This window comes from Blennius ocellaris, assembly GCF_963422515.1.
Source record: "Blennius ocellaris genome assembly, chromosome: 21".
In the NCBI taxonomy this organism is placed as follows: domain Eukaryota; kingdom Metazoa; phylum Chordata; class Actinopteri; order Blenniiformes; family Blenniidae; genus Blennius; species Blennius ocellaris.
The window spans coordinates 11,799,413-11,824,266 of NC_137670.1; the positions used below are offsets into that span (position 1 = coordinate 11,799,413).

General features: G+C 40.8%; 2 protein-coding genes across 2 annotated transcripts; both read left to right on the forward strand.

Moving 5' to 3' along the window:
* Positions 1-532: 532 nt before the first annotated feature.
* kcng3 (potassium voltage-gated channel, subfamily G, member 3) lies at positions 533-4,285 on the forward strand (the record flags this gene model as incomplete). The annotated part of the gene is made up of 2 exons (XM_080517350.1): positions 533-1,161; positions 3,343-4,285. 2 exons carry the CDS (start codon positions 533-535, stop codon positions 3,986-3,988), a joined length of 1,275 nt encoding a protein of 424 aa, XP_080373476.1. The 3' UTR covers positions 3,989-4,285.
* A 5,577-nt stretch (positions 4,286-9,862) lies between these two features.
* Positions 9,863-16,107, forward strand: cox7a2l (cytochrome c oxidase subunit 7A2 like). Its single transcript, XM_080517355.1, has 3 exons — positions 9,863-10,007; positions 15,066-15,200; positions 15,737-16,107. The coding sequence occupies exons 1-3, from the start codon at positions 9,936-9,938 to the stop codon at positions 15,875-15,877; spliced, it is 348 nt and encodes a 115-aa protein (XP_080373481.1). The 5' UTR covers positions 9,863-9,935; the 3' UTR covers positions 15,878-16,107.
* The last annotated feature ends 8,747 nt before the right edge of the window (positions 16,108-24,854 follow it).

Here is a 24,854-nt window from a genome sequence, read left to right on the forward strand (position 1 = left end):
TCCCAGGCCCACGTTCTCATGTGTTAAAAACAGTATGGAGCCTACATGTTTTCCTTTTGGTATAAATAGCCCACACATACAATTGTTGAGAAATGTATGAAAACTGTGTTACAAGGTGTTTGGTATAAGACTAGTTGCACGTGTGGGGAAAAATAAAAAGCAACATTTATACAACATCTTGTCTGGAAACAGATTGAACAAAAACGTGCTTAAAATTACTGTTCCTAAGTGGGGGTTTTCTTTTCCACCCCGTGCGTCCGTTGCGCATGTGACATCATTCATGGGATTGGCTCGCTCTGAGCGGGGTGGAGAGTCTCTTCTAAAGGCTCCCTCTCCAGAAGAGAGGGAGAGAAGAGTGAGGGACAGAGGGAAGTTTTCAGCAGCCATGCACGGACCTCAGCGCGCGGCCACTCAGAGCGAACCACGCCCCGGGGCAGGAGGACTGAAAGACCTCCAACTGCCCAAACTCCTGTGATCATGGAAGCCGGGATGGACCGTGGCGAGGAGTTCTAGTGGGCCACAGGTTGACAAGATGAAGTTCGGGAAGAGTATCTGTGTGCTCAATGTAGGGGGAACCCGGTACGCCTTCACCCGTGAGGTGATCAGGGATTTCCCTCTCCGGCGCGTCAGCCGCCTGCATGCCTGCGCGACCGAGAAAGAGGTCCTTGAACTGTGCGACGACTACGATCGGGACCTTAATGAGTTTTTCTTCGATCGACATGCTCAGGCTTTTATGTTCATTATGCTCTACGTGCGCTCCGGTAAACTCCGATTTGTTCCAGGAGTGTGCGAGCTGTCATTCTACACAGAGATGCTCTACTGGGGCTTGGAGAGCGCACACTTGGACTCCTGTTGCCAGAAGCGCCTGGACGACAGGATGTCCGACGTCGGACTTGACAGTCTATCAGAGGACGAATTTGGACTGTCAGCGGACGGGTCCCAAAGCCTGGGAGGAGAACCGGTGACACGGACTGAGCTTACGGGTCGCGCTAAATGGCTCGAGAGGATGCGCAAGACGTTTGAGGAGCCCAACTCTTCAGTTGTTGCGCAGCTTTTGGCTTCTGTGTCCGTGATCTTTGTGTTGGTCTCAATGATAATGCTGTGTGCGAGCACCTTGCCGGACTGGGATACAGCGAAAAGAAATACCGTGGAGGAGCACAGGTAGGCGACAGTCCTGAAAAAAAATAAAAATAAATTAGCCGCGCTCCCATCATGCAAAAGCTGAGAAATATCACGGCGCAGCGCGTGCGGGTGTCCCACATATGAGAGGATGATGCTGAGACCTGCGCGTAAAAGTGAATCCAGAGGCGCTCAAGACAATTGTTATGCGTCAAGGATGCTTTCTGTATTACGCCACAGCGTTCATGAATACACAAGCAATCAATTGAGAATCTCTCTCAAGTGCCTACATTACAATTCATTCATTCATTAGGGAGATTCATTGAACCATTTCATTACAGCTTTTTGCGTGTGCTACCACGTTACGTTTCATTAAACGAAGTTAGAATAAAAAGAAATCCTGAAAGATGTGGACAATATTTACGATCGATGGGGCAGCGTAAGAAATGTGTCTTTCGTGAATGGTTGTTCTTTAAGATGTGACAGTCAGAGAAGCTCCCAAGAGAAGAACATCATTAATCAAGCAATAGGCCATTAAAAACAATAAAGTATAGTAAGGAGCCAACTACTACCCAGGAAATACTTCTTTGGACTGTCTAGGTTTTATCCCTTTTCATTTCACCCCATGCGTCCTCTTCACCCTGAATCTGGATGTATTTGTGTGCAATGTAGCAGATGATGCAGATTCATAATATTTAAGGAGGTAATGAAGTGAAAGTATAATGTTTACACAGGATTACATAATAATGTAAGCAAACAAGACAAATTAAACTACTTGCCAGAATCACTACCAATATAAATCAGCCTTTGGTCAGTTATTTTACTGGATTTCTTTCAGATTTAAAGTGATATACTATGCATCTTTCTTTCTGCATTATGTTACTCACAGCCTGCATGTCCTCTGTAAGAAGCCCAGAGCAGACATTCTCTATATATGGTTATGTTCCCAGATGCTGGACATAATTTTGAGTTTTGGCACAGTATTGGTTACAGTATTGGATAATAATATATGTTTTATAGTCTAGCTTATACTTAGAGGGTCAAATGGATTGCAATTCAGTTTCATGCTCATGCACCAGCTTTGTCAGCTGCTCCATAATTTGGTTTGGGTTTATTGTGCTCATAGTTCCCCTTGAGGCCCAGTGGTGGTGTTTGGTTGGCTCCACTATTCTTACTAGCACCTCCTCTCTCTTAATTGGTTTTGATTGCCTTTGCTGTGCTAATCAATGGGGTAATTATGTGGCTGTTTTCGTCACAGTCGCCCTATGAGGAGTTTTAATGCCTCCCCCTGTTCAGATTCTGGAAAATTTCCAAGATTTTCGTCCTTACTGTGCAACCTTCCCCCGGGCCCGGTTTGTTTGTGTGAATCCCAAATATCCTGAGATGTGTTCCTCCTCGTCCATAATTTGTTTTCTCACCCCTGCTTCAGATTTTCCCACCTTTGTGAATATAAAATCAAGCAGTGATGCTATAATGACTGATCACTGGTATGAAATGAACTATAGTTACGATTAACAAAGCTTGAGTTTGGGCGAAGCACATTTGTCGTAGCAAGTGCAGAGCTGCTGTTCTTATCAGTTTTACTTTAGATGTGGACTTCTACCGTTGTCTTAGCCTTACTGGAGCAAAAGCACCTTCATTAATCCAGAACCAACTCGGCCCTTCAAAAAGTGTATTATCTCCTGCCTGCACGCCCAGAACCTGTGATGATAAAACAAAATGCTATCTTACCTTTACAAAAGCTTTCTGCTCATTCAAATTCATGGTTGTAGTTAATTTCAGCTCTTTTGTTGCAGCTTGTTCTTTTCCATTAGTTTGTAAATCAGTTTTTTGTCAAGACTTGATAACATATCTTCTTCCAACCAGCTGATGTAATTTCAGCTGAATTTATTTGAGTGAATCAGACCCACACAGTGCTGACAGCTCAGCTAGTGTGTCACAGAAGCACTGCAGTAGTACAACTTTGTGCACATTACATCCCTAGGAAGACCTGAACGAGAGAGATGAAAGTAATGCACAAGTGACTTGGCCAAATATATTCATTTTCAGCAATGATTGAAATATATCCACTACTTGTCAAAGAAATAATTTACTGTATGTAATAGAAATTGTGCATCAGATGTCCAGCAGTGTCATGTATCATCCATATGTCTCTGTAGCTCCTCATCCATTTCCTGTTTACACTGTTAAACTCATTTTTCTCCTCTCTGCCTTTCCCTTTAGGATAGTGGAGGCCGTGTGTATTGGCTGGTTCACAGCAGAGTTCATAGCACGCTTTCTCGTGGCCAGAGACAAGTGGGATTTCCTCCGCCGGCCGCTGAACATCATCGATGTGATTGCAATCACCCCCTACTATGTCACCATGGCGATGGCCCGGGCGGGGATGCCGGGTGCTGGGCTCGGGGTTGCAGGAGTGATACTGCGGGTGCTGAGGATGATGCGAGTGTTCTGGCTCATGAAGCTGGCCAGACACTTTCTGGGCCTGCAGACACTGGGGATGACACTCAGGCGCTGCTATCGTGAGATGGTCATGCTGATGGTGTTTGTCTTCGTCGCCATGGCAATATACAGCGCTCTGGCCCAGCTACTGGAGCACGGCTTGGACTTGGGGACACAGAATCCGGATTACGCCAGCATCCCAGCCGCTGCCTGGTGGGTCATCATCTCCATGACCACGGTGGGTTACGGGGACGTGTACCCAGTGACGATCGGGGGACGGGTGCTTGGAGGAATGTGTGTCGTGAGTGGCATTGTCCTCCTGGCACTGCCCATCACGTTCATCTACCACAGCTTTGTTCAGTGCTACCATGAACTCAAACTCCGCTCCGCCAGAATAGCACGCAACCTGTCGGCAGAGATGCTGCGATGACCGCGTACGTACAGAAATAACCGGGGCAAACCAACAGACCGGCTGATGCCAATGTGGAATAATGACCTTCTTTGCAAGCGATCCTGTTTCCGCTCTGATTTTATTTGGACTGACTGGTGTATTGATGGTTTCCAATCACTGTCTTCAACCAGCATGCTCTGCAGCGGTCTCCCTAACAACACCGTTTGAACATAACAACAGGAAAACACAGATAATTATTTATTAAACACACACAGGTGCAGTCAATCCAGTTTTGACAGAGGCTGCTGTTTACACTGTGTTCCCATGGCTACAACACGTCCAGAAATGGCTGCATCAAGTGCAACGCGCGGGTGTGCGCACGCTTGTGTTTTGTTTGTCTGACCATCAGATTTTCACTTTGTCTAGGTTTTGCACCCAGATGGTGCAAGATACGCGAGATGGATGTGTGATCGAGATGCAATCTGTTAAACATGTGAAATAAAGATGAGTGAACAAGAGAGTGCAAAGTGGGGATTCAGCGGCGGTTGCACAGAGGGCTTAGTGTGCGGCCGGGCTTAAGCCAAGAGTAATGAAATATGGAGACAGGTCAGCAAGGACTTCAAGGTGGCAGACAATAAGATGGCGACGGATACGACGAGGCAGGTGGAGTGTGAAATGAAGGATAAGAGATATTTGGACAGAAATGGCAACATGTGGAGCAAGGCTGAACGCCAGTCGTGAATAGTGTGGATTGCTTCTCCATTTGTGGGTGAATGTAAGGCATTTTGTATGTCTCCGTCTCCAAGGCAACCGCATCCTCCAACATGTCAATCATAATCCTGCTTGATTCGTGTGCACACAAATAGGCTACATCCACGCACACCTCATAGCTGGCACATGGCTCTTCTCTCCTTCAGTTTATTGGGAATATCACTTCACGGAATGAGTTAAAATGTCCTTCAACCATTTTTAAGCTTTTGAACATTAGGGCGTTATTTAAGTTCTATCTAATATAATTGTCCTTTCTTTTTTTTGGCATTTTGCATTTTGTAATATAATAAACGTCATTAGAATGAATGTGTATAAATTAAAATCTGCTGGCAAATTGAAAATTGACCAAAAAGAACCTCTCCAAAAGGGATGAATATCTAATTTTTGCAAATGGTCATTTAATTGCACGGTCCAATAATCTAATGCTATTTGCATTTAAAGAAACATACACCAGATAAGAAGCTGCATTTGATTTATGTTTAAAGAATAGATGGCTACACCTCAATACTGTGTGCATCTTCTTGTCTTTTTTAACGTTACATATGTCAGATGCACAGACCAAAAGGGCAAAACTCAACATTTATGTTCATGTTACTTAGAAACATGTATTGAAGGAGATGTGTCATTTCTGATTGTATAGCATGACTATTACATGATATATTCAGTCATTGGCATCCTACTACCATAGTTCATTTGGAAGGTACAAAAATAAATGGTAAGAGAATTAGATACACTCACTTACATGAGCAAGCGAGGAGAGAATAAAAAGAACATCTCAGGTTGTCGCCGATGATTTTTCTGTCATTTGTGATTCAGACATGTTTGCACTGTTCGTGGTTTGCCAAGATGATCTGATTTGTTGAAGAGACACATGATCCAAACAAACAAGTCGACACCTCTCCCACACAACAGTCTTGCGTCTCTCTGCCACTCCTCTCCTCTCCCTCCCGTTGCCATCATCCATCCCCTTTATACACACAGGGTCTATCTTGTTGGTTGTGATGTGGAATTAATAATTAGTCTGTATTTTATCTGTCTGTCGTCACCTTAAAAGTCTACGTAGGTCCTTCTTTCACAATCTCTGTAGCCTTTGTATGAGTTTAGTCTGTACTGTAGCCACCTCTGTATCCTTGTTGTTGTTAATGGTGTACATTTTTCAGTATTGTCATGGAACTAATCGCGTCGATATTTTATTATTTACCTTACAATGCATACATCATGTAGCATAGCCCAGTGGATCCCAGTCAAGGCCGACCTGATTGAAACCATCAATTGAGACCTTTTTCAGTTGCTCCGCTATGAGGTTGTATTAAATGTGATTGATGTGTTTTAATAATAAAACTAGAAATTGCTAAATGTCTGTGGATGTCTAATAGCGTATTACAGGTCAAACACAGCCAATCTGATTCCTGACTTATAATTCTCTCCTGATTGCAAGAAATTACAAAAAAGCTGATTAATAACACTCAATGATTTCTTGGGATGAGTTGTGTGTGTGGTTGTCTCCCTCAGGCACTGTGATGTGATGTTTTTAATCTGAAAACCACCTGAGCACCTCAACGAGGGCGTAACTTTACATTCATCACATTCACACGTGGACAATCACTGGACCACAATCTGGTTCACAAAGTACAGCAAAAAGGTTTATTGAATCACAAACAGCAGCTGCACAGCTCTGTGGGCTCAAACTGTTGCACATCTGAGTGAACTTCGGCAGCTGTGTTTGCTTTATGTCAGCTCCCTTTGTTTTAAAAGCACCCTAGAATTATAAACAGACATCGTAGGTATGTTGGGCTTGTTGATGTAGATTCTTTGGGTTACTTGAGTTTTTATTTTTTCCTCCTGAAATTTAATAGTTTTGCTGAATGTTCGTAATGATTAGAAGTCCCGTCTTCTTTGTCCAAAAAAGGAAGACACAAGCCGATTGTTTTATGAACTGATTAGGACCCTCAATGCAGCCATTTGGACTCAGAGACATGAGATATATATGTAATTAACAATAAATGATGAAGACACTGGGCACAGGGGCAAACACCAGAAACCAGAGGAAAGATGGACTGCCAATACCTATTCAACACAATGGGCAGAGCATATCTTGAACAGTTCATCAGCCCATCAAAGGTCAAACACAGAAAGTCAATTACATAGATTTATACCAACGGGCAATTTCAGAGGAACTAATCAACCTCAAATGTATTCTTTGAAGTCAGATAAGAAAACCGACGCATGACTGACAGAATAGTAAAAACTTGTCGAAACCTCAAAAGATTATTGGAAAATGTTTGTTCTTAAGCTGCTTCTACAAGCTCCTGCTACTGTTTAGCCAGTTAATGATCAGACAATTCTCCTTAAAACTATGCTTTGTTCTGCTGCTGGCACCAGAAACAGATTCAAGGGATCACTACAGTCATTACAGTTCTTTCTCAGGAGACCATAAATGTCAGTGAAAAAAAAAATCATTGAGATTCCTCTGATATTTGTTGGGCTATTTCAGAATGAATCAGAGCAATAGACTGAACTCAATGTTGCCCACATAAAGCAGCATGGGAGCACAGTGGACTTAATTATTGTTTACCAAGCGGCCGTGCTCGCTGAATACGTTTAACCAAATAAAAAGAGGAGCGGTTGTCTTTTCAGAGTTGATGTCTTTTCTCCAACAAACCTTTTGTTCACATTTTTTCAAATGAATATATCCTTCAGTGCTGCGATCAACAAAAGATGGTCTGAAATAGAGTAGTGTGTGTACAGCTCTATTTTGGAAAAAAAATAAAAGAACTGCTTTCATTTGTGAGACGAAAATGCGTCACAAAGTCATTGTTCTTGTGACAATTGAATAATTTATTTCCTGACACTTAGTTTGCTCTATTCCCTCTCATACTACAGCTCGCCTGAAATGTCTCCAGCCATGTTTAAAAGGCAGTTTAAAGAATGTGGAAATCAAAGGGGGTTTTTTTGTATTGTAAAAACACTTTGTGAAATTTCCTAACAACATCATGAAGGGATCAGTGTCATTTCAATATCATATTTATAAGAGGGCATGATGAGAAGGGATTGATTGACATTTCAATGCAATACCACGAAAATGTACTCCAAGTGCCGAAAGTGAAAGAAAAATCCAAAATGTATTGTTTCTGTAACATTCATGATTAGATAAATGTAGTGTTGTGCACATCCTAACTTTTCACTCAGAAATGTAAAGAAAAAAGTGTGTTGGCCGCAAAAAAGCATTGCCATTGAATTGTGAGTGCGAGATCTCATGTAAAGGTCTTATTTTGATTTATATAATACTTACGATGTTTCAAGATTTTACAACAGTGAGATCACTCATCATTCTATGACATTGTAGCCACGTTTATTTTGTAAGTCAAGGCAACCATTTTTATGTGTTGCACATTTCAGCAACAAGGCAATTCAAATATTTTTTACATTGACAAATATGAACAGCAACAAATGCATAATAATAAGACAAAGGGATTTTGTCTTTTATTAAAAAAGGCCACATGTGCATCCAGAGCTTTCTGACATGTTACAGTGTGTTCCAGTGTAATATGGGAGCAGAACTGAGGCATATAGGAGGAGTCTGTAGAGGATGATCACAGAAGGCTGACCTCTCCCCTCCTTGACGGACATTTACACCCGGTGATGCTCAGCAGAGCACAAAACATCGTCAAGGACAGCTCCCACCGTGGTTTCCACCTGTTTGACCTGTGGCCCCTGGGCAGGCGTTACAGGTGTATCAAAGCAAAGACAAACAGACTCTTTGCCAAAGCCAACACCCTATATTCACAAATGGTTCACACACTTTCTACTCATCCCAAGCCACACATACACAAACAACTGAAACATCAACTGTGAAACATATGTGAGCCTATTCTCATATCGCAGTATTCTTTGTTATATTGCACTATTTTTGCTGTTATATTTTGTTCATTTGCACTGTGAGAGGAGCTGCTCTCCAATTCCATTGTATATTGTACAGTAAAGGTTTATACATTTCTGAAAAAGGAAAATAAAATACAACAAATATACTGAGAATACAAAAAACTTAAAAATAAGTAGTTGCAGTTCAAGACATTAATGAGGTATTAAAGGTGACTGTGGGAAGTACATTCACCAATATGGAACAGACACGGGCTTTACTATAGGTATCTTTATGTGGTCAATTTAACCAACTTCTAGAAATACAATGAAATCCATAGTAGCTGGTGAATATTTTTTAATTTTATGGAAGTGTTTGAATGAAAAATTTTACAAAAGCATTGTTCTTGTTTGTTTGCTGTGGGATAATTATGCAACAACTTGAAGTGCATTTTTCTTTTCCCTCATTATAATTGAATAAAATTGCAATTTACACAATATATATGGCACCATAAAATGTTTTTACATGCTCTGCTAGGCAATAGACAAGTGTCACAAAATACAACGTATTATACATATTTATATATGTATAGAATAACTAAAACATATAAAAGGAAAAGGCCAGAATAAACAAATCGATATGAGATTAAATGAGAAAAAAAAATGCTATAAAGTCCTAATGCAAGGTTTTACAGCACTGTTTTTCGCCATACAATTCAAAGATTTTAATATGGTGACATAATATTTGTGAAAAGGTGAATGTTTTTCCAGGAATTAAAATTGTGTTAATGGTCAAATCATGATTTGAATAGTTGACAGATATACCAAGTGAAACATGTTCTTTTGGAAGGTCAGAATTATTGTCAAATCTATGTTTTAAAAAGTGGACTTTCTTCGGTTTGGGGGCCACCGAAAACATGAACAATTTGGATCTTAAATGTTCATCTTCTTCATAACTAAATTATTGCAAAAGAGAGACTCTGTTTTATGAAAATGGATACAGTTCTTTGATTAAAATTAGTTATTGTGCAGTTTTATATTAGAATTGATACTTTAATTGTTGGTGAGTGAATTATATTGGGTTTATATTGGGTTTATATTATATTGAAGTAAATAATAAAACAACATGATTATAGACAGACGGATCACTTTTGTAACATTGTGTTTTGTTAACTTTGCTATATTTAGAACCGAAATCCTCGAAGCACTTCAGTGTCTCCTGAAGCCAATTTTAAACAGGCGATATTTTAGCCAGCTCGATTGCGTCACTCTCCATCGCCCGTCGCCACCAACCGGAAGGTCCTTACCGGTGAAGATTTGTTGTGGTCGAGTCTATCTCCTGCCCTTCAGGGTGAAAATGTACTACAAATTCAGCGGTTTAACTCAGAAGCTGACCGGCTCTACGCCTGGAGCCTCCTTCAGACCTCAGGTAAGCCCGGAAGGCAGCGGTTCGGCGTACGGAGTCGGCATCCGGCGGGGATGACCTTGATCCGGTTAATGTAACATGTAACAGGACCCGAGCAGCTAAACGAATCTAAGCGATCAAATCCGAAGCGTCAACCCGACTATAAGTTAACAAAATGTGCCGCGACTTGCTAAACGAAACGTTGTCCAATCTTGAATATGTTTATATTGGTGAAATGGAGGCTATGAACGTATTCGTCTCCCCACTTTGTGAGTACTGTTTACTTAACCGAGAGCTGCACTTAACCTTTAATCACATAAGCGACTTTGTTTCTCAACTTTATTCTTTTTTTTTTTTTTTATTTTCTTCCTATCCAACAAAGATAAGCTTTAATAACTCTATATTTAAGTAATTTAATTTAAATTCAATTACATGTTATTCCCTTAGTGCCATATACAACACAGTCAATTCTAGACACTTTTCCAGAGGGGAAAAAAATCCTCATGAGCGACAGTGAAAAGGAAAATCTTCCATTTAACAGGGAAAAAAATCCTGCAGATCCAGGCTCAGAGGTGGAGACTTTATGCGTTTCCCAGTTTGGGTCGGAGATTAGAAGAAGAGAAAAGGATGGGACAGAGAGCAAGCAGCAGTCATTAAACAGGCAGGAGGTTCAGACCACAAACTTTGTGTTCCACTGGAGGTCCTGCGGGATAGCAGGCAGTGGCCGTTCATCCATGTCCTGTACTGCTTAATCCTCTTCAAGGTTGTGGGTCACTGGAGCCATTCGCAACTGGGTTACAACTGGGCAGGTTACCAGTCCATCATGGGTCAAATTGAGAGACAGAAAACCACACATTCATATTCACACTGAGGGGCATTTTAAGGTCGGCTATCATGCACGCGTTGGACTGTGGGAGGAAGCTGGAGTACTGAAGGAAACCCATGCACACACCTGGAGAACATGCAAACTCCACACAGCCAGTATTTGAACCCAAAACCTTCTTGCTGTGACGTGAGAGCACTGCCCCACTGTGTGGCCCAATGATATCTTTGTTGATCATATTGATTGAAAAGTTCTGATTGCTGACAATTTCTTTTTTCAGCAGTGAGTCATAACATTTATATTTCATGTGCGGTACGGTGTGTTTTATTTTGATTGTTTAGAAGGAGGTATAATCCTCTCAACTATTTGTCATATAATAATATTTATTTTTAGTCATTGTCAAAAATCACCAAAGAATTAATAAATAAAATCATTTGAAATTAAAATGAAAAACAATGCTTTAACAATTATTATTATTATTATTATTAAAGGCCAAATAGAAACTACACATTATTTCAGTTATAAAATAGATTTGCCCATTTCTTTCAATAATTAATACACCTGTGTTTCCAGTGTTCTTTTCTCCCAGTTTTTTTTTTTTTTTTTTAAAGAGAATTGACGATTAATCTTAATTTAAGCTCCCCGAATATTATGTTGTGGCTTTTTTTCCCCCCATTTCTGTTCACACTGTTATGTCTTTTTTTTCCCCCTTCTTCAGTTCACTGGCCTGTCACAAAGGCTTTACTTAACCTTTATCCGGAAAGGTTGTTTCCAATCTGTCGATCTGGCCTTTCTCTGTGAATTTACAGCTATTTTCTGGATTCATCAACTGCCAGATGTGACCTTTATTATAGTTCCTGTGTCCTTTAAGCCAGTGTTTCTCAAATGTGGCTAATAGTACAGGAGATGTGTTTTTTTTTTTTTCCTGCAAGATCATTTTCAGGTCAAGACAACCTTTCTTTAATACCTTGTGGGCGACATTGTTCACAATGAAGCCTCATAGACTTCGGTGTGACTTCCTGACCAGGGCTTTTCTGAATCGAGTCCAGCTCAGTTCTTCAAGTTCGTTCTCGGTTAAAGGCTCTTTTTTTGTTTGTTTGTTTGTTTGTTTTTTGTTTTTATATGCTCATTGAGCAACATTGGAACTCTTGTTTCTGTTTGGATATCACTTTTTCAACATTACAAAAGCCTGTTGTCAGTTATGCTTCAGTAAAAAAGTAATACACATCTTTATTCATTTATCTCCTCTGGAAAATAAATTGTTACATCGCTTTGTTGGTGTCTCGTACTCGACAGGCCCTGATGAGCATTGTTGCATGCTTCGGGTAAAGAAAATAACTAAACAGTTTATGTATTGATCGAAAGTCATATTATGATGAAATAATGTAATGTGAACCCTGTGCAACCAATAGAGGTCTTCTCATTTAGCCACAACTACCATATAAACCAAAGAAATGAACTGAACCTGTCTGTAGGGATCAGGATATTAAATCAGCCTTTCATGTTAATCTTTCCTTACAGATCATGTGCTGCTTTGTTTACCGGTATGTCAAAATCTGCTCCTCTTCTTCCTGTATCCCCTCAGCTCAGCTGATTCTGTAACTCAGCCCACTCATTGTCTGCTGTTTTTGCTGCCCCACGGCTGTTTAATGTACAAAATCAAGCTGAATTAGTCATTTTTCAGTATCGTATATGAATGTTGTGATAGGATTCAGACAGACTAATGAGACAATACATAAATAGCAGATGTAGCGTTTCGTCCGAGTACTGGGACATAGAATTACTGAAATAGAACATCATTCAGTAGAATTCTTTAAAAAGCAACCACAGAAGTTGGCCGTGCTGCAGTGTTACTATGTGAGGGATAGAAGCTGTCTTTTACTCTTATTTATTGAGGTTTCTAAGAGACTGTATCCTCCAGAGTGCAGCCGGGAGAATGAGTCCTGTATACTATAGCTGCAAATACGTAGGTGTTATGATAGTGCAAATTTGTTCTCTTCATGCGCTGCCGGCAATGATCTCTGGGAACGCTCTCGACTCCTTGGACAACTTCAACGACGTGAGAGATGTGTGATAACGTTTCCCTTCATACTATGTTGGCTCAGATAGACTTCTGGATGAAGCAGATATAGATGCTGGATTAAAACTCTCGTCAGTACTTCCATCTTCTATGTTAGATACTGTTATTTAAGTTGTGTTGAAACAGCCATGCAGCTTCTATATCTGCTTTAATGCGAGAAAGGGTCACAGCGGGCTGGAGCTTATCTCGGCTGACTTTGGGAGATTGGCAGTGTACACCATCAAGAGGTTGCTGGTTTATTATAAACTAACATCCAGGCATGTAGGAACGAGCACACACACACTCCTACAGGCGATTTAGCCTCACCAATTACCCTGGCAAACAAGTCAATACAAAACTACACAGAAATGCCCCCATGTGATCTTCCTGCGAGGTGAACGTGCCTCTTCTGCTAAAACGCAAACAGGAGATGATTTTCCATCCCCAAGGTTTGGAAAGCTTGAACTTTGGATCCAGTTGGAAATCGATCTGCTTAAAATGTGCCATCAGTCAATATTTCATACATCTTGGGGTCGTGGGGTTGCTCTGGCCAGGATGCACAGATCAATCGCAGATGATCTCACTCACCGCTAAGAGCAATTCTAAAGTGACCAATCAAGCTCCAACTCGCGTTTCCAGATTGGGGGGGGGGTGAGGGGTGAGGAAGTCACAAGCGTCTGGGGGAAAATCCACACTGATAGAGAGAAAACATGCAAGCAGCACAAAGAGCCTGCCGACGTGCCCTTTCACCCCCCCCTGTGCTTTAAAACGAACGCATCAGGTGGTGAAAAGTGAAACCCGGAGTTCTCCAGAAACATCCAACTCCAGTTTGGTTATAAAAGTGCCAGATGTAATGTCATAGCAACCAGCTCTTTTTCCACCAGTGGCAATTATCACGTTGAAAGCTGGTCATTTGACCTCACCTCCATCTGTTCTTTCGCCCGTCTTGCCTCCGCCAGCAGACACATGGTCATGGAAAAAGCCAGCAAATAGACACTTTAGAGTCGCATCTTCACCTCGTGTCGCTCTGAATTTCCATCTCGCCGGAAACAACACACACCTGCGGGGGAGCTAGTTTAGCGCCGTTTCTGCTTATTGTTTCACAAAACTTTCTGAGATCACTAACTGCACGAAATACAACCGACTCATCCCCGCATTCCCGGTTTAATCCTCGTGGGTTTCCTGCTGTGGGCACATCATAGTGAAGGCCTTTCTAAAATGGCAAACGCTCGGCCTTCAGTGCCTCTGTATTTTTATATGTCACATTTAATTTTCCCCGCTTCCACTCCGTCTGCCTCCACACGCTCTAACTAAAGTGTGAGAGGACCAGTAGCTTTCAAAACCAGGCTTGATACGAAGCTTTTTTTTTTCTTTTCTTTTTTTCGTGAGAGATGTATGAATGGCAAGATTTGTGGATGAGACACAATCATGCGGAAAGGAAAACAAGGAAATTCTGGGTGGGGGGGGTATTCTGCTTTTGATAAAGAACAGTCATGAAATGTTATTCTCTCTCTTAAAACTTTGAATTGCTTCATTAACAAGTTCTCTTTAATTTCTTGAAGAGACACTCAAACGATCTAACAAGTGGAGCCATAACTTGCAAAATAAAATGAATGAAACACTTGTGTAATAAGCTTGTTAAGCTGAGTAATGTGCCTATAAATGCTTTGGATCTGTATATAAATTGTAAGAAAATACAATAATATATATATATAGATAAGCTTTCCCCACATTTATTCAATATTAATTTCTGTTCAAAACATTGATTTAGTGATGCAATTGTCCACCTCTTAATCTCCTACTTTGGATTCATTCCTAATGACTAAATATTCTTAAAATGCTGACGTGTCTTGATGGTGGCGGCTCTAGAAACATGTCGAGTCATCATTAGCGCTTCAGATTACAGAAGTACGAATCAAATCTGAAGGGTTTGGGTGAAACTGGAGGGAATAATAAATGTTTTAGGGGTTTTTTGGTTTGTTTTTTTATTGTAACCGATGTTTTCGCCAAAATCCAAGCTGATTTTCACACGTGAAATACATTTCTCCCATTTTTATCTCATATATATGAGGTAAGAATAATGTTTCCTCTTGATATGTGCTAAAATTGGACTCTCTCATGGTGTGTTTGTAGTTTTCTTGCATGTTGTGACTCTTTCATGTTTGTTCATGGAGGTGAAACGCTTCTCATTTCTCAACAGGGGCTGAAGCCAGGCCCGCCAGCAGAGGCCCCCACCATGATCTTCACCACCCCCACAAAGGTGGTGTCAGAGGGTGTGGGCACAGTGGAGTACTTGGGAGCAAACAAGGTTCCAGATCTCCAGAGGATATTCCAGGTAATCCCAAACTCGGATTAATTTAAAAAAAAAAAAAAAAAAAAAAAAGTAGGTTAGTTTGTAGTTAAAAACAGTAATGCCAATGAAGATTTATGACATGCTGGATTTGTGTGTTAACACAGTGGAGATTTATGAGCATTAGAGGATGAATAATATTAATTTATGTTGTTATAAACTTCCTGTTGTGCCCCCCCCCCTCTTTCACAACCCAACATTGTGTGACTGAAGAGGAATATTAAGAGTGGGAGAAGGTGGGGAGAGCAATTACTGAAACAAACGAAAGCAACAGAATCACCCGCTACAGTTTTCAAATTGAGCTCCAGTGAAACCTGAATGATTAAAAAAAACTAGTTTGTAGAACACATTGCAGATTTAGATTAAATATTAAAAACACTCACACCGTGTGACAAAGGAGAGAAAGGATGAATGAGCAGTCGCAATAAAAGGGCGTCCTGCAACAATCTCTGCTCGCCGCCACATTCTCATTCATTTCTGTTTTTTCCATTTTGTTTCCACCTCCCCTCCTCTTCCCCCAGTCGTCGGATGGCCTCCCCGTTCATCTGAAGCGCGGCGTTTCCGACAAGCTTCTGTATCGCACCACGATGGCTCTCACCGTCGGGGGAGTCGTCTACTGCCTGGTGGCTCTTTACATCGCAGCCCAGCCCAACAAAAAGTGACCAACCCCGGATCTTCCTCCAACGCTTCCGACACACCGCCACTGAAATCAGATCAGCAGTCGCACGCTCCATGTGTGTGCCCTCGCCACGCCAGCTCTTGGGACTCTTTTCTCGATGAGAATTTATCGGGTTTTTTTTTTTTCAGGGCATCAGAACAATAATAACAACAAAAAATGTCTGTCTTCTTTAAAAAGATGATCTATGTTAATAAATTTGAAGGGGAAAAAGGTTGAAAACTGTTTGAATTTTTTTTCTTTCTGGTTTCCTATATTGTGTCGCCTCGATGCAGAGAGCAGTCTTCAAATCATGAAAGCTCCTGACATTTCGCTTGTGGATGAAGGGAGATGTAAAGGTTTTTTTTTTTAACTCTGCTTTCAACAGGCTTGTCATGGTGTAGCCAGTGATGCATGTGTGACAGAGTGCAAGCATGTTGGAGACACCCCGTCTGAAACATAGCTGCTGCTCACTTGGCTTAAGTAATGTCTCATACAGTATTTATACGTGTGGGCCCGGGTGTGATGTCAGATGCTCCTCTCCACCTCATCCGACGATCGGTCTCACTCGCTGACATTTTCTCCCTTTAGTCTCGACGCCTATTGAGCGACTCTCTTTATTTCACAGCTTTATTGTGTTCATTTATACTCCAAAACAAGAGTGGGTGTTGGTGTGGCATCGACGTCCATAGATGTTACATGAGACAGATTATCCAGGTTTTTTTATTTTTTATTTTTTTAATTCTTAAATCGGAGTAATTAATTTTCAGACGACACGTCAACTGTCGCAAAGTTGTCTAATTTAAGCCAATATTTATTATAAAAATATAATTTACCTATTTACCCACAGAAAAACAAGAATTCTATCATCTGAGTGCCCAATGACTAGTATGAATAGTCTCCCGTTCTCGCAGCAATATTGTCTGTTATTCAAGGCACAAAAAGTACATTTGCCAGTAGAATCATTGGACCAGCCTGGGAAAATCAACTTTTAGCTTTTAGCCACATGTGGCTCTTTAGTTTCCCACGAAAATATGTGTATATATGATGCATGTTTTACAGCTGCATCATTTTACCTTTTAATTAATAACCTTTTAAAACTTTATCTTTTTTCCCCCATAATGTATAAAAGTTGTATTTTCCTTATAGTTCAAAGAAAAGATTACACAATTTTGAGGTTTTTTTTTTTTACATAGGCGTTGGTATCTTTATTCAATAAACCTGAAAGTAAATTACTGTGCTGTGAAATTCAGCACTGATGCAGATAATAACCAGAAGAAATCAAAGTCATATTATTCGCCTGTTGATCAATGACGGTTTTCATCTGAGCCTCATGGAGATCACTGCCATTGCAAATCAACACAGGTCAGCGTGAGATATAGTGGAATGAAATACGGATTTCTCAAGGCTTTTGAATAGATTAATTTAGGTATAAATCTCATTAACTAAGCATGAGGTTGATTATATAGCTACACAAATTCCCACATTGGCCATTTTCTAGTCATAGTAGTAACTGATTGTTCATCTCGGGCCATGTGGGGAGTGTCTCTGTAAGCGCCGATCTCCTGAGATCACAGCGGCGTCTAAAACGATACTGATGAGCAGAAAATCACCTCAGAAAGCCCAACATGTTGAGCAGCAGAAGACCACACCGAGCTGCTGGTCTCCTGTCAGCCAAGAATAGAAATGTGAGGCGTTAGTGGGCCGCAGACTCACCAAACCTGGACAGCTGAAGCCTGGAGGGAAAAAAAAAAAGAAAAAAGAAAAATGGAGGCTGGTAAGATGAATGTCCATTTCTGCAGAGGCACGCAGATGGTGGGATGAGTTTGGCGTCATGAATCCATGCTCCCAGTCTGCCTTGTGTCAACAGTCGAGGCTGGCGGGGATGCAGGACGGGTGTGGGGAATGATTACTTGGCACGCGTTGGAGTTCTTCGTCTTCGTCTTTGTCTTCTTCTTCCTTTTCTTCTTCTATATAAAGAGGAATGCAAACCATTGGTCAAGTTAATTTAGTTTCTTTATTGAAATGTCGGTCGAGTGCAACTTTAGAGGTTTTGTCAGCAGCTGTTGTCATGCGATAGTTCATTATTTCAGATATATTTATCAATTTCAAAATATGATCCTGCAGAACAATGGTTTCCAACATTGAGATCCAGGACCAACTTGAGTGGGAGACACAAGTCGCAGAAGGGATTCAAAGCTTTAACGGCATTGAGATTTCTTTTTCTTTTTTTTTTTTTTTTATTAAATTAGCACGTTAGACCGCTTCGCAGTCAAACCACAGCTCCACTATGTTTGAGCCAAGCAGACACGACTCAGGGGGTCTGCAGCCTTTATGAGACGCAACCTGGGAATTTCCACCTTAAGATGATTGTGAACAACTGGTCTTCGGTTTTGAAAAAGAATCTCTCCAGCAAGCTCTTTTCAGAATGAATAGAGTTGTCTCTTTCACCACATTGCTTCAAGCATCATCTGAAGAAAAACAAACCTCTTATGTTACACCTTCAACCAATTTTCTATCCATTTTCCGCCCTATTTCTTAGAAGTATCTTCTTTTCTTCTCTTTCTCTCTTTTATTTTGGACAATGTTCTTTTAAAATATTGTTTATTAGAAAGGTGTTTAAATGTCTTGAAACCTTTATCTGCTGCTGCAGAGCAGTTCACTGACCTTGATCTGCTCAGAGCCATTATGTATTGATTGCACAGTGAAGTAGGGTCACGTGAAGCTTGGCGGCTGAATCGTCCCAACCAGTGGCCTCGTCTGATTTTCTGCCGTGTTTTTCATAGAAAAAAACCCGGCTATTTAAGGGTGGAGCAGATGGACAGCAGTCCCAAGAGCGGGTGGGGAAGTCGGTCAGCCGAACAGTCGAGTGTTTTGATGCCTGACCTCAATCGACGAGTCTTGATCATTCTTGAAACTTACTCACCTTTATTTGTTTCCCTGGACTACTTTGATAGATGCTGCATATTGATCATCACAGACTGAGTCCAAGAGCCCACAGGAGCTGCAGTTTTGAAGATCAACTGACCCAGACATCACGATTTGGAGAAAGTCGAACTCTCTCAAAATAGATAAATAGAGAGAGAGCGAAAGAGAGAAAGAGAGGTTGTTGTGTTCTCCTAGCATCACAACGAATATATGAAAGAAAAAATGCAGAGAAAGAAACATTCACCTGCTACTATTTCACTGTGTTTCACGGTGGTTTGTTCTCACCGTCGGTTCGACATTCTGGATGATTTCACATGAAGGCTCGCGTCCTTTTTCCCCTGATGGCAACAAGACTAAAAGTGTGAAGGGAAGGGTGGTGGCAGTAACAGCCCTGTGTGTACAGCGGTGGTTTGAGTGCTTGTCCGAGATGAGAAGCGACGAAACTGACAAGATAATCTCAGTTGCTAAACTGGGACACGAGGCCTGAATCCATAGCGTCTCATAGTGGTAAGATGTAGCGAGGGGGAGGCGTGTCTCTTCCTCAGGTGTGTTCGCAAGAACTTTGAGCTGACCCTCTCATCAATGGTGCCACTTTTGGTCATTGGCATATGGTGGTCCAACTTAACTTACCAACAAAACAATAAAAAAAAAAAACAGCAAACGTCATGATTGATGAATTCCACAAAAACTGAACCCAAAGTTACAGGAAATAAAGTCAGACGGGGACAGATTGAGATGACAGTCAAACTAACAGAAAAGCAGAACAGCACATAATGTTGATACACACAGGGAGTGAGGAGATAATAAGACACAGAACAATGTGGAACATAAATACAGGCGGGGGACATGAAACCAGAAATTTTAAAAACAACTATAGGAAATACAAAGACACATTAAAAAAAATAAATAATAGAAAACACAAAAAACAGAACCCTGTTGCAACTGCATGTACTGCAGCCAAATACTATTAATGATCGCTTTACATGCTTTTACTTCTAATTGGGGGGGAAAAAAACTTTAAGAAAGCATGATTTTCTGTTGAATGTGTTGAACTGATTTCAAATGTCATCTACTAACCTTTATTTCTGGAATCATTTTGGGACAGACAGACACAGACCGTAGACTCTTTTCATGAGAAGCTTGAATGAATGATTATAATGTCGATTCCATACAAAAATGAAGCAAGAGAATAGCAAGACTTGCAAGATTTACCCGAGGAATGTCATTAAACGGCTCAATCTGGTGAAAGCGCTGCGAGTCTGGCAGTCATCAGTCGGGTCCAACCTTTGGGAACCACGTCTTCTTTGAAAAGCAGATTCAATATGTGCACTCATTAATTTTTGAGAACTCGTCTAATTTCTTTTTGATATTAAACCTTGTACCTGATTTCTATGAAGGATTCCCTCTGCGCCTCCCTTTTATACCCTCTTTGTCTCCCCTGTCCCTCTTGCGTCATGACAGCCCTTTTGCTCACCCCATCTTCTTTTGTTGTCACCCTTTGAGCCGACAGGAGAGAGACAGGGGAGCTCTGCTATAGCATGTTTACGACGCAGGAAGCCGCTTTCGACTGTTAATGAAGCACACCGGAGTGTGAACACAGGAAACTGGGGCCAAAAAAAGACACAAAACAAAAAAAGCAGACGTGAGGAGGTGGAGGAGGAGGAGGTGGGGGGTGAGAAGAGGGCTGCGAGATGGAGGATGGGTGTGACTTATCAGGAGAAAAATGAAACGTAATCCCGCCTTCAAAGATGTAAACAGGAATCTGTTTGTATTCATTTACCCGATACTTTGACGTCATGTAATCTACATTAAAACTTTTGAGTATATGGTTCTGTATGAGCCAAGGTAACGCTGTGAGGACGACGACGGGCCCCTCTGTTGTCACTACAAGATCTCCTCTTAGCACCTCATCATCACATGAACCATTCTTTCTCACACATCCACCAGTCATCACTGCTCATAACACATGCCCCATTTATTTGGCTCCCGTTTTGATCGATCTGCATACGAGTCAAAATAAATATGTTTTAGGCTAAGAGTCTGTTGTTCCTGTCGTGGTCCCGAGCCAGGTTGCGAGAAAACCAACCGACCAGGGGATGGTGCATTGATACACACAACGAAAGGAAAGTCAATGGCGCACGATAGAAAACAACTGGGGGTTAACAAAGGAGTGCAGAGGACACAAGAGTGGATCGAGGAAATAGAACCACACATGGAGTATAACTTTAAATCAGAACACAAGAACCAGGAGGGGTACGGGAGGAAAAGAGATTAAAAACTGAGAATAAGGCAAAGCCAAAAAATAACAAGCCCGTTCGGGTATCTGGCTCCCGTGAGTGGAAGTGCCGAAATCATACCAGGACTAATGAAGACATGAGCCACTGAGTGGATCAATAGATGGAAAACTAATTTGCTGTGAATGGGTTCTTTTCCTCACCCTCATCCTTTTTAAGATTGACTGTTAAGTGCTTTCTCAACTGTCTCGCTCTTGATGGGACTCGAGACCCGCTCCGAAGACGTTTGCAGGAATTGACTCAGGGGCCAGGATTTGTTTCTTGCAATTCCTTCTATTTTGTTGTAGCAGACAGTCTTTAATTTCTCTAGCTTCTTTAGTGGCAGGTAAAAAAAAAAAAAAAACCTTGAACACAAACAATTAATCAGTTAAGTAACAAGTGTATTTCAAACACTTTTAAATTAAATCATATCCAGACACTTTAACAAGCCATCACAAAAGATAGATACACAGTATCTAATACCTGAGCAGCACACAGGCAGCAGAGGTGGGAGGGAGCTGAACAACAGCATGCACTTATTTTGACACAACATTGATGATAGAAAGGAAGAGAAATGAGTCAAATAACGGAACTACATTGGATAAATACAACAAAAAACTGAAATGAAACCAGCTCATTGCATAATCACTACACTACTATTCCAAAATAAACACCTGCTAAGTAAAAAAAAACACGTTTTATTCCAACAGTTAATTCAATGTCATTACAATAGGTTTTATTGCCACTGTTATATGTTTAGTTATTACATATATTATTATATTATATGTATAAATATTATGTATATTGTGTTATATATATTAGTTATTTGAAGCCTTATTGAAGTAAAAAAAAAAAAATCTTTATTTGGCTTTGTGTTACCCCGTCCATAAGCCTATATGCTTTAATTTTATTAATACAAACATTCATTTAAGTCTGTATGTCTGAAAAATACTGTTCTTTCAACGTTTTCATTTCAGTATTTGTACACAACATTATAACTGTATGACCTTTTACTAGTTTATTTTATCCAACTGTTTCTCTGGATATTTACATCTGTTTTTTTTGTGTGTATGCGTACTCACACATATTTGTGTGTATTGTTGTTTTGAAACCATATTAACTGGACAATTGCTTTTAATTTTCTGTAGTATACAACAACATCTGATATTTATAATAAATTCAGTTTGAAGCCAATGAGCTTTTCGTTGCATTAAAATAGCAAAATGGAGAAAAATCATTTGTTTTTCTTTGTGGAGGATAAATCAGGAACTTCCAAGCTGAAAGCAGCCGCCTGTGGATGTGGAAACAGTAAAAGAAAAAATGAGCTGCGCCTCACATTAAATATGTAAGATGCATAAGCAAAATGATCTGAAGCTGAGAGGCTGCACAGAAATGGATGTGAGGCCGTTTGTTAATCCTCTGTGTTGTCAGCCTTCTCACATTGCAGTCCTCTGTGACTGATTCAGTGTTGTTGTCAAATCAGAGTGATTGCATCATTACATTAATACGTAATGTATAGTCACAGATTCCCCTAGTGTTTTCTTTTCTTTTTTTACACTTTCTTTTTTGACACTATTCACTGTGGGGAGAAAAAACAGTTCAGACTCTACTATCCTGTCTTTTGCTCCCGAGAGCCTACAAACACATGTATATGAGAACTGCCTTGCAGAGAGAGAGAGCGATAGAGAGAGCAAGAGAGAGAGAGAGAGAGAGAGTGACAAATTATCCTTCTACACAATGCCCTGCCACAATGGCACTGCCTGGGAACAAATAATGAATAAATAAAGTTCTCTGAGATTGAATGAGGAGAGCAATTTGTGTGAAGCAGCAGCAGCTTTGTTTTGTGTGTGTGTGTGTGTGTGTGTGTGTGTGTGTGTGTGTGTGTGTGTGTGTGTGTGTGTGTGTGTGTGTGTGTGTGTGTGTGTGTGTGTGTGTGTGTGTGTGTGTGTGTGTGTGTGTGTGTGTGTGTGTGTGTACAAGAGAGAGAAAGCTGCTTGTCCTCCATATGAAACAGCAGCAGCAAGTGGATCTGTGCAAGATGAACACAGCAACTCCATCAAGATTGCTCTCCGCGAAAACTCCCACCCCCCCCCCCAAAAAAAAACCCATCAAGGCACTGAAAAAGACACCCTCAAATATATTGCAATCTGTGAAGTGTATGACGCATCTCCTAAAAATATGCGCTCACACCGAAATGATCTCGGAGGTGAAACCGGTGTGAGATTTCTGCTCAGGTCAGGGAGAAATCAGTTTGTTCACACCCTCTGCTCTCCAAGGGCCCTTCTTGCCACTTCCTCTGCTCTCTGCTGATAATAACTTATCAGAAGTGAGGTGGAAAACAGAAGAAAGAAAAAAAAAGTGTGGTGAACAAGGAGAATGGAGTTAACAGCTTAGAGTTGGGTTGAATTTCATCAGGATGGTGGGGTAGAGATTGGAGCATGAAAGAAAGAGGTGTGTTGATTGCTGTTGTAAGCATGTGTAGCCTTCTGAAAAGGCCTTTCTCCCTCTGTTCCCTCTTTTCTTTTTCACCTTCAGGCTATTTCCCATCCCTTTCCCTGGCAACAACCTTACATAAGAGTTCACGCACGGGTAAATGGACAGCTTTGCCCTTGGCTGTGCACTGAAAATGTCCACCAATCTCCATCATACATAAAATTACATTTCCAACTGCACAGACGAGTCACTTTTTGCTAATTACGTTGGTATAAATACTTAGTTGTGTTGTGTTCATAGTGTCCGGACTGCTTTTAAATAGCATCCCTCATTTACTTGGCAATTTGACTCCGCAATGCAGAAAATGTAAGTTTGACTGTGGTTACTGCCTGCCAGGGGGGGGGAACAAAAGATGTAGGCAGCATGGAAAGAGGAAAATTAATGTCCCTAAAATGAAAGTGAATCAATATATGGTTGCCTGAGGATGTGAAAAGGTGGAATGAGAATGAGGGCTGTGGTGAGAGGAGGGTGCTGAAATAGAGTTGAGGCAAGATTAATGATTGTTTAAAAGGGAGCAGCAGTCATCTGCTATTGTCAGCTTGAGGTGCTGTGGTGTGTGTGTGTGTGTGTGTGTGTGTGCAGACTTTTTAACTTTCCCTTATCGCGCTTTCAACACTGCTCAGAAAAAACACTGATAACTTTGCATTTCTGTGAAAACGAGGCTTGAGGTCTCGTCTTCATTTCAGCTTCTTTGTATTCTCGTGACACACACACACACACACACACACACACACACACACACACACACACACACACACACACACACACACACACACACACACACACACACACACACACACACACACACACACACACACACACACACACACACACACACACACACCGGATGAGTCAACAGCACCACCTAGGGTTGGAGGGCTTCAGTAGACTGACATATACTTTTAACATTCTTAGAATTAGCAAATGGTAAACCTTGTAAATTTTTTTCTTGTGCTTTTTCTTAAATGAGAAGTAATTTTATTAATTTATTGATAGAAAATGCCTTTTTAAGATAACTTGAACCTTTTTTTGGTGAAGCTGGTGGCTGGACGGCTTAATATGCACACACACACATTATAAGTCTAAATACCACTTAAAAACATCCTAAATAGTTTATTATTTTGGTATTAAATCATTACTTATGTAGATTGCTCATTAATGTCATCAGCCTCAGCAAATTCAGTATGTATAGCTGTTATAATCAGAGGATCTGATATAACTATAACTGAACCATGGTCAGAAGTTAACACAGTGAGACAGTGTAAAGAATGTAAGGAGGATACATTTTAT

Bases quoted from the DNA above. Each gene is read 5' to 3' on its own strand.
- cox7a2l (XM_080517355.1), top strand. From the start codon at position 9,936: ATGTACTACAAATTCAGCGGTTTAACTCAGAAGCTGACCGGCTCTACG. The intron at 10,008-15,065 runs GTAAGCCCGGAA...ATTTCTCAACAG, and splicing joins GAGCCTCCTTCAGACCTCAG to GGGCTGAAGCCAGGCCCGCC. The intron at 15,201-15,736 runs GTAATCCCAAAC...CTCTTCCCCCAG, and splicing joins ATCTCCAGAGGATATTCCAG to TCGTCGGATGGCCTCCCCGT.